The following is a 14,048-nucleotide window of genomic DNA, read 5'->3' as shown; positions in this document are numbered from 1 at the left end:
TATGTTCATCCCATCTCTACTTGGTCAGGTTGTTTTAGTGAGGCTGGGCTATGCATTGGAGTTCGTTTAGGACCGGCACCGTTTACTTATTTTGAGACGGACTCCTCTCACAGATTGTATCCCACTCAGCCCCTGGATCGACAGGAGCTCCTTTGGCAGAGAGTCAGGGTCATTGGTTGCCTTGGTAAGGAATGGGCCACAGATCCTTCCAGGTTGACCATTGCAGAGGATCCTAGATGGAGACTTTGGATCTTTCAGGGTCGACCTCTTGCGGAGCTCGACTGGGACCCAGGTGAGTGGGCGTGGCCTGCTCCGGTGGCAGGTGCTCGTCCTCTTTCTTTTTTCCAGTACTCAACAAGGGCAGGTTACAGGATTCAGCAAAGAGACTCTCATCACCTACCATCTGCCTCACAGCATTGGCACGCACAGGGACTTACTGCAGAGCTCTTGCTGAGCTACTCGACTCACTTTTGGGGCATCAGTAGAGCCAAGAAAGTCTCCTACTTTCTTTTGCTCACTATTCATAGGGGTATACCTGTGGGTGCTTGGCTTCAGCAGATGGGTAGACTCTCCTTGTGTATGCGTTGTCAGCTTGCAAAGGAATCTAGTAAGCATTGTTTATGGAGCTGCCCCAGTTCTAGAGTGGTTTGGACAGGTATCTTCAGGATGTTCTCATATGTTACATCTGAGTCCTTTTCTGATGACATGGGGCGCTGCCCTTTGGGGGAGAGGATTTGGAGCCTTTGCCCTCTATGAGTCAAAGCCAGGAGACCACGGTTTCTTCATGCAGTGTCGCCAGAGACGAGGTCCCACAGATGTTAGCATCATGGAGCCGCAGGACTTACTTTTGGTACCAGTACCAGCTCAGGATTCCAGGCCTACTTCACCTGCAGGGTCAGCCTGGGAGGTGATTTCTAGTATTACCCTATGGCGGATATGGTGTTCGCGTTGTTCTTTTGTCCTTGGGGGCCATTTATGCACAGAGGCTGACACTCTTGCTTCCATTTGGGCGGAGAATATCTTCACTCTCAGGAGTCTGTGGGAGCGGTGTACAGGCACCTCTTTGGCAGCTCGTGGGAGACTTTTATCCTTCATGAGGACATGGGACTGCTCATTATTTTTTCATTTGACCCCTTTTGGGATGTCGTGGCATTTTAGACCACCACCATGGCTTTTTTGCCACATTGTTGAGGCTAGGGATAGAGTACTTTCTCTCCCACCTGTTGTATGATTCGTTTTGAATGGAATATATCACTTTCATTTAAAATAAAAATGCCTACCAGAGATGATATGCCAGACATAGAGTTCAACAGGCTATTTCCAACAGTGGTGAAACCAAATATGAGTCTTACTTGATGCACCTTTCATCAATCTAGAATTTTAGGACTGCATTTCTTCCCCTCACAAGGACAAGCCCTCGGGATCAGATGGGTTGACACCCTCCTTTTGCATTGCTTTTTGGGATGTTACCTCAGCCCTTGCTATTCCTAATTAACTTACAAAGGGTCTCATTCATCTTATCCCAAAGGGGTGTTGCAGAAATTTGATTTCCCAATGTGAGAATCGCTCCTTTGGGCACTTTTTATAAGAATGTGGCCAAAGCTACCAGTTTGCATTTGCAGCACTTCTTCCAGATGTTATTCGTGATAAGCAGACGGGCTTTATGCATGACCGAAGCATCTTTTGATATTTTGGAAGGATTTGGAATCGGCTATACAAAGTGGCCAGAGGGTCAGCATTCTATTCTTGAATTTTGAGAAAGCTTATTAGAGAGTAGATTGGGGTTTCTTGGAGGGTACTCTTTCATGCTTTGGATTTTCATATGCTTTTGGATCAAAGTACACATCCACTCATAGCCAAGTGTGCATCAAAGGGGATAGGGTAGAGAGATTTCAAATTTCAACATCAATCCAATCGGGATGCCCTTTGGCCTCTTTCCTGTATTTGTTTGTGGCTTAAGCAATAGCATCTTTTTGAGATCTCAAGATGAGATTATTGGCTGAGACTTCCCTTGAGACAAGATGAGGAGATCTTGGAGCTGACTGATGACACTGATATCTCTTGTTCGCAACAGTTTGCTCCTGTGTTGCAGAGGTGAAGACAAAGGGAGGGAGCTGTCAGAGCGCCACATGTATGATGGGACTGCATTTGGAGAGAGAGGAAGGAGAGAGTGAGAGGAGAAGAGGCTAGAGCTATAAGCTCGCCAGCAAAGCATTTGCACCTTGGTTTCATGCATTACTTGCAATGTGCGTGTTCCAATCGCTTGTTAGCACTCATTAAGGATTTCTTGTTCCTTTTACACACTGCACCCTAGTACTGCCCATTCACTTGTACCATAGTTCCCCCTGTACACTTGTACCACACTACCTCTTATACACTTGACACCTTACTTGCACCAAAAACACATACAGTAACTGACGAAATAGGGAAGCGCACATAGAAAGCAAATTCTCCTTGGACCATGTGGCCTCTATGCCACTGGTATTTCAAGCCCCCACCTCAGCCAAAGGCTCCGCTCCTCTGTATAGGCATTGCGGCTGTAACTAAGATAAGAGAGACACTCTATCTTGCCTCTCAGAGGGAAAACAGTTCAAATCAAAGTCTTAAATAGAGACTTTATGGATATAATTTTTGAACCATGACTACTCAAATCCTATCAAGAAATATGCGCATGAAAAGGAAATTCTTGGTAAGGCAAAAAGCACAAATACTTGACATGAAGAATTTGAATGACAATTTGTTAGTTACCAGCACGTAAACAGACCGTAGCAATCTGTTCTTCCTTCTCATCCCAGACAATGGTTATCAACTGCAAAGTTTTACTGTTTAAAGCAAAGGCACATATTCCCCCTATTCACATATAATCACGAAGCACAAACATCATACCTTCAGGTGCATCTTCAGCTTCAACATCCCATAAGGGAACCTCAATGCTAGCAGACCCTTCTGTGATGCTAGCAAAGCCTTCTGTAATATCTATGCTCTTATTTTCTGTGGCCGTATTTGTAACATCTATGCTCTTATTTTCTGTGGTGGTATTTGGATCCGTGAGCTGCAAGACTTCTGAAGCTTCTAAATCATTGACTTCACCACTATGCTCAGCAGGCACCTCTATGATATCCCTGCCTCAATGCAAACAAAGGCATCAGGCCTTCCTAATGAACCTAGAGCTTCCACACGATGCAAAAAATAAGATAACATATCCTATCTTCAAGCTTCACACAGAATCCAAATAGCCAAACATAGAAGCAAGCATATGTACAGATATCTGTATCCCGGCCTCCCAGTGTCAATTTAAGAAATCCATTTGTTTAAGGTAAAATATCTCAAGCTGGCCCAAGAAAGAACAAATGTACCGGCTCCCAAAACTTGATTCAGAAAAGCTGGAATCAAGTTGATCTCGAGTTGCCTCCACACGATTGGCCGTAAGTAGAGCTGGAGATAGATTACCCTGCATTAAATGGCAAGCACCTGTCATGATTGGAGTCGTCCTCTTCAGGAAGAAGTGCAGCCTATATTTAGGATATTTTCTAGCCCACAAGTCCCTAAGCATCTCTTTCCCAAGCCATGCCCTTGAATCAATCTACAGCTGCAAGCCCTCTGAAAAACTTGAAAATGGATATATATGATCATCGACAATGATTTTGCAAATCAATTTACCTGAGACTCGGGCACCAATCTTGCATATCTGCTGTGGCGAGCCCATCCTTCTACCACCAAACGGTAAGCCTCATCCCTAGATAGGAAAGAGGCAAAAAAGTTCTACATCCAGTGCAACAGAAAACAGTCTCAAAACTAACCCAATAGCAAGAGCAAGAACAGCTTAATTCTAGCAAGAAATGTAAAAACAAAAGACAGCTCTCTACATCTATAGATACAGCCTACTACTGCCAGCAGGATTCGCAACTATAATAAAAAAACTGCATTGTGGCAGACCAAATAGAAAGAAATCTACATCTTCAGCTTCCAACTAGTCTCCACTAGGTTTCCTTAAACGATTAGAGATATTCTGAGTGGACAACATCAAAGTGTAGTGGACAGTGTGTAGTGGACAACATGCTTTTACCTCTCAGTTTTTTATTTCACAGATGGAATGAGAAGGGGTGGCTTGTTGAGGGAGGGTGTTGACTGAGTACACCTACGACCTATTTCTATCCATGCATGATAAAACAAACAAGAGAATGCTTAGATAATTAAAGCATAGAATATTGTGTTACGGAAACAAACCTAAGGCACGGAATGTCTGATAAATGGAAAAGTGACAAACAACGAGTTACTTCCCATTTCGATATTTCCAAGTGCTCCTTTTGTTTCCAGTTCAGCTTTCATTCTTGTTGCAACTCATAATACACTCATGTTTTTTCATCAGTCATTTTACACAAGATCACATTCCGCATTGGAAGTCACTTGCAGATCTAATGGCAAAAGGCTTGTCTCAATTTCTTCACACCTTTTATCTTTAGTTTCTGAAATTATATTGTTTCTGAAAAGCTACAAAGTATAAATGAAAAAAGTACCCACCTCCAGGGCTTGTGCCTTCATGATTTGAAGTGTCTTTTGGCAACAACAGGGACGAAAAAAAACAGCTTCAAATATACCCACCATCCTTTCTCATCAAGCATATACAAAATTTTCAACCAACTGAACCCCCTTGTCACCTCATACTTTAAATGGATGCTATTTTCCCAAAACACATGAGAGCCAACATTGATGCTAATTGACTCTTAACAACAGTAGAGGTATTTTTGAACCAATTCCATTATGTCTTCACAAGAAATACCAAGGTGGCATTGTGGTTGTATAATTTTCAGAAATGCATGAAGTGCAACTATAAGAAAGTGACATGGCTGTAAATGGATATTCCTCATGATACTGATATTTCTAGGGACTGCCCCTGCTGTGACCACATGATCGTATTTTAAAATCTAGAATATTAGCTTTTTGCCCACATAGAACAGTTTTAAAAATCCCAAAGGCTTACACATTCTCAAAAGTCGAATAGGACAGTGTAGAAGGATATGCATCCTTGATTGTAAATATTACGACATTCTTAAATATAAAGACAAGTGAATAGGAATCGTAGCAGTGGCTTTATGCTGGATTTCACATTTCTTTATGAGGGGATTCTATAAACTACACTAAGAAAGGAAACTCCTATCAAAAGCACCTTCTTCCCCCAAGCAACAATTTCGATAGCATTCGGAAACAATCCGGCAGTCCTTGCTTTGCGGACACAAGTCACATCTTTGAGGATGATCACTTTCTGCATAATACAACATTCAACTGTCATTCTCATTGTAAAGCAGATAAACATTCTCTTACAAAAGGTATTTCATACATAAATATGACAAAAGCTGTCTGATTTATATTTGGGACAAGATTAGATAATATTAAGAATTCACCTCAATAATCAGATACCAATAATAATAACTCTGTCAATCCAGTTTCCTACTATGTTTGTAGACGATTAGGCACACTTGAAAATGCTATCAGCACATAGAACAGAGTCAAGTCAGTGCTTGAGTGTGAGATAGAGTTGTAGTTTGTTTAGATTAGAATTTTCATAAAGCACAAGTGTAGATGAGCTGGTATTGAGAATTTCAAGAAGTGTTCATCAACAAAATACATCCATAAGTAAGTTATTCTCGCCCTCTACTTTTGCTTATGTTTTTGATTGGTAATTGTATCTTTCTGATTTCATCATCCAATGCATTTCAAATCAGTATTGAGTTTTTATCTCCATAAGAAAAAAAATTTGGCACCCATAGTAATTGAAACTCTTTCAAACAACATACTGCCCCGCACATCCAAACCTCACTCTTAGAAGTCACCTCAACTTCAGGTTATCACTCAAGGGCCAAGATTTTGGCATAAATTCAATCAAAACAAAAGGTTCGACTCCTTTATAATATTTCTTTAGTCATTAGATGTATGGCAGGTTGGTCATAAAAAATAAGATTGAGCCCATAGCACTTGAAGATGCAAGAGATGCAAGACACCATAACATTTTCACAAATAATGATGAGCATATGCCTAGAGAACTCAGATATGGAGACTAGAAAGCACCATACAGTCGAAGGTAAAAGCTGAACATGCACAAAAGAATAATAAGAAAGAGACAGTTTTGTAAAAAACCCTACACCCTAATTAAGATTACGTCTATCCCGAAAATAGTGCAAGTGCTCCAAATCTGTCATCTCAAACTGCATGCCTTTGAGCTGCTTAATGAGATGATAAGATCATCTACATATAGAGTGACAAGAATGATACTATCATTCTTCTACAATATAAATATTGGGTTCTCATGTCACCTTTTGCATGTCAGATGTCTTGAAAAAGGCATCAATCTTTCTATATCATGACCTGTGTGCTTACTTGAGACTAGACAATGACTTTCAAACTTTGTTTAAAGTTTGCTGTCAACAGTTTGAGTGAAGTCTACCCCACCTTCCTAGGAGTATTATTTAGCAGCTAATCTTGCCCTTAATTATCAATGGACCCATTTGCTTAGCTTGCAAGTGCCCCATGAGATTCTTAGCAGGTTTTGGTCCTGACTGTGGACCAGCCTCCGACTGAGGAAGATCTCCTACTTCTTTTGGACGGTGGCACATGGAGGTCTCCAATTGGGCCCTTAGCTGGAAATCCCCTACTCCCGTAGCCGACTCATACTTTCCTAGCACCACACGTACTCAATATTCTTTATTATCAACTACAACCCTATTCACAATCCTTGATTCCAATCAACTTTTTTGGAAGGAACTTCTCTCTTGGGCCCCAATTGCAGAATCATGGATTCTTGGAGGTGACTTCAATGTGGTAGAGTTACCTTCAAAAAATCGAGGAAGACAAGGTGGCATCACTCTATCGAGAGAGCAGCTTGGGATGCCTTCCTTTTCTAGTTCAGTGGCAGAGATGCTTGGACAGAAGATGCCTTCACACTTTGCCCCATTCGCTCCTGTTCTCGTGGTCAAAGAGGAGACATCAAATGCCCATCCTTGCATGGAATTAACAAATTTATGTTGATAATTGGGCATTAGATAGAGGTGGCTCGGTATGCATTTCAACAAAGTTTTCCACCTCGGATCACTTTCCGGTGATTTTGATGGTTTATGAGCCTCACTTGAGAGGCCACTATGCCAATATCAAGATCCAGATGCTTTGTATGCAGAGATGCTTCACAAAGGTAGTGTTACAGATTTGGGTGTCTCAAATGCAAGGCAGAGTGTCGTCTCTTTCACGTATTAGTGATTTCTACCATTCCATCGCCAGTACAAGAGACAAGAGATTCTCATATATAATGGAGGAAAAAGGACTACTTTTAGTAGCCCTCTTGCTAGAGTTAGTGGGAAATGTGGAAAAACTATAGGAGTCCCCTCCCACCACTCATTGTACACTTTTGATTCGACATCTAATCCTATCTACTCTCCCTCCTCCTTCCTCCCACTTGCAACTCTCTCTCTCTCTCTCTCTCTCTCTCTCTCTTAGCTCTCTTCTCGAGGGACATAACAGACTAGCTGATATGCTACATAGCGGGTCACCCCCAGCTTTAGGAACGTTTGTCTATAAGCTTTTCAAGCACAGGAACTCACCTAAGACATAAAGGTAGTTTCTCTTAATACCCTCCCCTCCAAGGGAGGAGTCTTTGTGTACGAGGATTTTGTATTGCTTAGGTCCCATAGGCCGATTTTTGGTCTTCAGAGGACGATAATATATTCTTCTTCTTCTTCTTCTTCTTCTTCTCTCTCTCTCTCTCTCTCTCTCTCTCTCTCTCTCTCTCTGCCACCGGGTCTCCGCTAGGCCAGACGCCTAGCCTACAAGCGCCTACACCAAGGCTCCCAGGCCCCCTTCCGTGGGCTGCTAGTCTCCACCACGGGCTCCAGGTCCCCCCGTGAGCTACGTCAAGGGCTCCATACCCCCTCCATGAGCTGCTTATGAGGCAGCCCTTGGGCTGCCTGGATGTCGCCTAGTAGGCCCTAGGCTGACCTTAGTGGCCAGCCCCACTCGTACCAAGAGAGCTACAAAATATTTTGAATTTTCATAGAAGGGGGCCATGGAAAGCTCACCCGATCAGAAAACCAGAGGGGAAAAAGACAAGAAATACAGCATAATTTGGACCAAAGGACAGAAAGTAGAGGATGGGAATGCCAAAGCATGTTTATCCACTATCAAAGAGGTATGTAAGCTACAAGATGCTTAAATTGAATGCTTACAAAAGAAATTGGAAGAATACAAAAAAGATGAGATTTCAAACCTATGTGCTCAAATGAATGACAACGTGAAGGGATGGCAAGAAGAAATGCATGCAAAATGGGCAAAACAAATTGGTAAAATGCAGATGGATGTGATGCGAGATATGGACGAGAAAAACAATCTTCTTTCATCCAAGATTGACAGCTTGGAAGCTCAGGTGATTAGTCTCCAAGATGAGAATGTAAAACTGAAGGCAAATACACACGGAGATGAAGGGGAGCTTCAGCCATCCCTACACGAGGAGCTGAATATCATCAGGGAACAAATGAAGCAGCTCAAGGGGGCAAAGGGAACTTCAGAAGAAGGATACAAGATTATAGGTGAACTGAAATCTGAGAATGAAAAACTCAGAAAAGACTTGGCATTTTTGCGAGACACTATGCAGGGTAAACATGCTGAATTCACACAGAAGATCCAGAAAGGAGAGGCTGTAATCTTGGAATGGAGAGATGTAGTCAAGAAAGGCACTGCTGCCCCCAAGAAAGAGTTCATTTCAGATGCTCTGGAGGAAGAAAAAAGGAGAAACAGTAAAGCCCTAAATGTTTTGGTTTCAGGTCTCACAGTGGGAGACACTGCTATGGCAGATGCAAAAGCATTGTTCACCAAAATGGGTGTGAACCTGACATGTGAGACAGCTTGGAGAGATGGCAAGCCCGATGCACCCACAAGGCCACTTGTGATGAAGCTCCGAACAGCCATGGATAGGAAAACCCTCATGAGCACGAGGGTTGAGCATGAGGGTGACTTTGAAAGGAACCCGGATCTACCTAGACGATGACCTCACCCTCCTACAGCAGGAACACCGGAGGGAAGGTGTGGTACGCGTCATGGCAGCACGAGAAGCAGGGAAATGGGGTGCATACAGGGATGGTAGGGTGATCATCCGAGAGAGAGAAGATCAGGACCAGGGGGAGAAGGAAGAAAAGAAAGAGAAAGAAGAGGGTGAATTATGACAGTGTCGGGCCAATGGGGCACAAAGTGGACTGAGAATGGCAGTGTGGAATTGCAATGGCACACTCTAGTCTGTCCGGGCGGTTTCTCGAAGACATACACTAACAGAGACATGGTCTTCTATATTGAGACACATGAGAGCCTCGAGAGAGGACTGCCCATTGTGACAGGATATACATGGAAGTCATCTCATAGGAAGGAGACAAGGAGAGTCACTGGTGTGCGGGGCTCGAGGGGAGTGGCTATCCTCTTTAGATCACACATGAGACCTCTCATATTAGTGGCACACAGAGAGGAGCATAAACGACACGTGGATACGAGTCATGGAAGTCATCTCATAGGAAGGAGACAAGGAGAGTCACTGGTGTGCGGGGCTCGAGGGGAGTGGCTATCCTCTTTAGATCACACATGAGACCTCTCATATTAGTGGCACACAGAGAGGAGCATAAACGACACGTGGATACGAGTCCAGCTACCAGACGCACGACTGATACTCATAACGGTGTGCTATTTCCCCCCAGATACTTCATCCTATGCACGTCAGGTCACCACAAAGGGGCACAGCTTGTATGAGTCAATTCAAGATGATATCATTGAGTTCTCCAGGCAAGGGAACATCCTCCTTCTTAGTGACTTCAATGCACGCACAAGGGATAGGTAGGTGGGCGTACTAGACTTATAGTACAAGAGCTAGATGCAGCTGAGCTCGGGATAGTGAGACACTCCGTAGATGCACCATAGGTGAAAGAGTATGGACGACATCTACTAAGCTAGGGGCTGCCCACGATTTGATCATTTACAATGGTCTACAAAGATGGCCATTATCTAGTGGGCTCACTTGTTTCCCGCATGGCGGAGGGACAAGCAGAGTGGACTACCTATTGGGTCCCTTGGCTTTTACCTCACGGATATACGACTTTATTGTGCCCCCTCCCCCACTTGATGCTGATCACTTGTACTTGGCCTTTTGTATCTCTGCCACTATGCCAGTCACAGGGAGGGTCCCCCCACGCCCACTCATGTATAGGTTCACTTTGATTGTGCCCTGGACCCCATCTATGTGAGCAACTTGGTGCAAGGGCTTCCAGCCCTACTACTTGGAGATGATATAGACCTCGCCCATGCATCAAACACCCTTGCCACAGCGGTCATGGATGCAGCCATCGTATTTCCCCACGACTCGATCTGCACGTGCCTCACCAGGGAAATGCCACAAAACCCTTGGTATGATGATGAGTGCAGAGAGATGAGAGCTCACCTCACACGTGAGCGAGCCCTTGGCCACTTGACATCACCCGAGGCACAGCGGATCTCACGATGACTGACATGCCGTAAGCGACGGGCCTTCCTCACCCATAGAATGGACGAGGTGATCACTTCATTTCGAGGGGGGGATCCCACCATTGGCTGGGCTTCTATCGGAGGGAAAGCCGCCTATCCCCATCACAGGCCCAGATGTTTGGCACACTTGTGCATGCTCTCTTTATGGTGTTCCAATGCAGGCACCATCTGATATGTCCACTATGTCCAGGCCCACCACTTGCCACTTGTTCACTGCACAGAATGTGCGGGCTGCACTAAGCCGGCTTCATAACCAGAGAGCACAGGACCATGAGGGGCTACAAACTGAGCATTTCGATCATGGATAGGAGATTTTGGCTCTCGTCCTAGCGCAGATGTTCAACCACGCCATATGTCACAGCTTCCCACCCTCCTGGAGAACCACCACCACTGTAGTGATACACAAGGCAGGTGATCCCATGGATACTGGGAACTATAGCACTCTCATGATTGGCCATACGCTGGCCAAGATCTATGGATCGGTACTGAAGAGGGCGATCAGCAGCCATAAAGAGGCACATGGGCAGCGTGCCCTAGGGCAAGAAGGTTTCCGGAGACAGCACTCCACAATAGACCACATCTTCACCCTGAGGACTAACATTGAGGAGGCGAGGTCGAGACGCCAGAAAGTCTATGCTTGTTTTGTAGACTTTCGGAAGGCCTTCGACACTGTCCCGCGATCCTGCATGATCAGGAGACTACAGGGTATGCAAGTTTCAGAGGTTCTAATCTCGGGAGTGGCAAGCCTATATGAGTCCGTCAGAGGGAGAGTTCGTGCCCTAGGAGGTCTATCAGACTGGGTTGAGAGCACGATCGGGGTAAAGCAGGGATGCCCTCTCTCACCGACTCTCTTCGGGCTCTACACTGATGAGATCACATCTTTCATAGACCGCCTAGGAGACGAGGGAGCACCACTAGCTAACTTGATGACACAAATTCTACTATACGCAGATGACATAGTCCTCCTGTCATCTTCGGCACTGGAACTACAGAGACATCTAGATGCCCTAGAGGTGTTCTGCAAAGAGAGAGCCTTGATGGTTAACCTTGGAAAGACCAAGGTCATGATCTTCAACACCTCTTACATAGTGCTTCACCGCTATAGCTTTACATACAAGAGTCAACCAGTGGAGATTATGCAGTCCTACACATACTTCGGTGAAGTTTTCATCACAGGGCCAGTTTTCACAATGACCCATGCAGCCAGAGCACCACTTATGCGAGGGCATGGTGCTTTGGCCCAACTAGAGCGATAGTGCTTCCAGGCGCACTTCCAAGATCCGCCGACGAAGTGTTGGCTTTTCGACACTCTAGTGAGGCTGACTGCCATGTATGCGACACCTTTTTGGGGGTATGATCTTTCAGCAGCAGAATGGAGGAGATTTGAGTGGCTCCAAGTGATTATGGCCTCTAGAATGATTCGGAGTAAGCCCTCAGTCCCCCATCAGATAGTACAGGCAGAGTTTGCCATAACCCCTCTCCAGGTTGATGCCATCACATTTCTCCAGTGAGTTTGGGACCTACCTCGCGAGAGACTTCAGAGACTGGCACTAGAGTCTTCCATACGACTAGTAGAGAGTGGGTCGGTACAGCATGGTATGCACGCATCACTGCATGGTTTGCCAGTCATGGCATTCAGATGGACCGACTTCCCCCGTTTCAGTATAGCCTAGATGCACCGCCCGAGTTGATCCCACAGGATGAGATTAACCACATCATACAGTTAGATCTCCTTCAGCTCCACACATCTCGCACTTGGGGGGGGGGGGGGACCAAGAGTTCCCCACCAAGACCCAGCTCTACCATGACCATTTCTCTAGAGTATTCGAGGATGGGCTCATCATCCGACCTCAGTATCTCGAGGATAGAGGAGTCTCACACGCGCTGAGGATTGCCATCAGACAAATGGGGGCCGTCAAGACAGAGGAGCATTTTCTATGTGTCTTCCCAACCTACAGGACCAGGTCTGTTTTGGGCTCTACCTGATGGAGTTGTGACGATACAGAGAGACGCTACTACAACATACCATAGAGCAATAAGCCCCCTATCCCTTGTCTACATTGGTATCAAAGTGTTGCTCTATCTCTTCAGTATTGCTGCTACCAATCCTACACTCAGCCAACCACGACGAGCCATAGCACCCTCGCCAACACAACATCAAGCGTTGGTGACCAATTCATCATTAGCATGGGCAGATGACCAACGCACACAAATGCCAACACGAACCAAGCCCCCCGCATCTAATTGAACCAGTGTCGAATGTTCTACTCCACTCAAACCAACAGGCGAACGAGACCAACCCGAACTAGCGGCTGCTCGATTGACCCACCTATACACTACAATTGCTCGAACGACCGATCTATGACGAACCATTTGGTCCGAGTCAAACAAACAGCCAACGATCAAACGAACATCAAAGGAATCTCCACCCAATTCCCACGCTCCAACGCTCACGAACAGGTGTCGGTGGTCGCGCCGCCAAATGCACCCAACTCCGTCTCGTGTCACACATTTCCACCGTCTGCCGAGTAGCACCTATTAATTTCAAGTTCAAATTAACCAAGGGTTAGTTTGGCTAGGTTTAATATTAGTAACAACTTGAGTTGGGTTAGGCTAGCTAAGGTTAGGTTTAGTTAGTTGGATTTGATTAGGTTAGTTGGTTACGTAACCCATAGATTAAGTTATGGATTGGGTTAATTTAAAATTAATCAAGGGTGACTTAGGCATCCTAACTGTCTTAGGTGTCCTAGATTAGGAGCCCCAAGTGTCTTAGATGACTTAGGACCCCCTTGCCCCTTCATGACCTAGGGATCAATTGCTTGGTTGTCACTCACTGGTCCACAGTCTTTCTTCGAGGGACATGACACGGACACAGCTTTCTTTGTTCGACGACACCTTGTGGAGTCATGCTTCCTCCGAGATGTTCCGTTTACTCCTTTCAGAGCTCCCCACGCTTCTGTAGACACATCTTGGGAGATTCTGGCTAGTATTACAGCATGGCATATTTGGAAAGCCAGATGTACAAAGGCTTTGGAGGACTCCCAGGTTCACCCTTTTCAGACTATCGCCAGTATCTGGGCAGATACTATACACACTTTGATGGCCATTTGGGCGAACATACAGGGAACCTCCAGGACTGCTACTGCTAGGAGGGTTGCTTTTCTCAAAGTCTAGAAGGATTGTCCTTTCTTCTCTGACTCTCCTTCAGGGATGAGGTGGCACTTTCAGCCGCCACCTGGGATTTTTGTTTGCTCATTCTAAGCTGGTTTTTCTCATGCTTGGCATGATGTACTCCCGCACTTGAGCTTGCTCTGCAGTTTTTATTCATACTTAATGAAGTACTTTTCTTGAAAAAAAAAACCCCAAAACAAAAAAGAGGGATACGATTAAAGAGGGCCTTTTTTTCCAGCCTCTTTTCGAAGCCTTCCACATCCCCATTTGGGCTCATTCGGGCTCCGTTTCGAAGCCTCTTCGTCAACCTTCCTCTCAAGCTTCTCCATCAACAT

General features: G+C 45.1%; 1 protein-coding gene across 3 annotated transcripts in view; it reads right to left on the bottom strand.

The window, feature by feature from the left end:
* The window catches only part of VAD1 (GRAM domain family protein), a 107,571-nt gene that overhangs the window by 57,194 nt on the left and 36,329 nt on the right, over positions 1–14,048 (bottom strand). For all 3 annotated transcript variants that reach the window (XM_087398907.1, XM_087398914.1, XM_087398921.1), the window contains exons 6-9: positions 5,168–5,263; positions 3,661–3,762; positions 3,357–3,451; positions 2,887–3,122 (exon numbers count right to left, since the gene is read on the bottom strand). In XM_087398907.1, the coding sequence (XP_087255033.1) occupies positions 2,887–3,122; positions 3,357–3,451; positions 3,661–3,762; positions 5,168–5,263 (529 nt within the window). The remainder of the gene's footprint in view (positions 1–2,886; positions 3,123–3,356; positions 3,452–3,660; positions 3,763–5,167; positions 5,264–14,048) is intronic.

This window comes from Dipteris shenzhenensis, chromosome 3, assembly GCF_047967505.1.
Source record: "Dipteris shenzhenensis isolate YYH24624 ecotype China chromosome 3, Dip_SZ_1.0, whole genome shotgun sequence".
Lineage (NCBI taxonomy): Eukaryota > Viridiplantae > Streptophyta > Polypodiopsida > Gleicheniales > Dipteridaceae > Dipteris > Dipteris shenzhenensis.
This window is presented reverse-complemented; position numbering and strand designations above follow the sequence as displayed.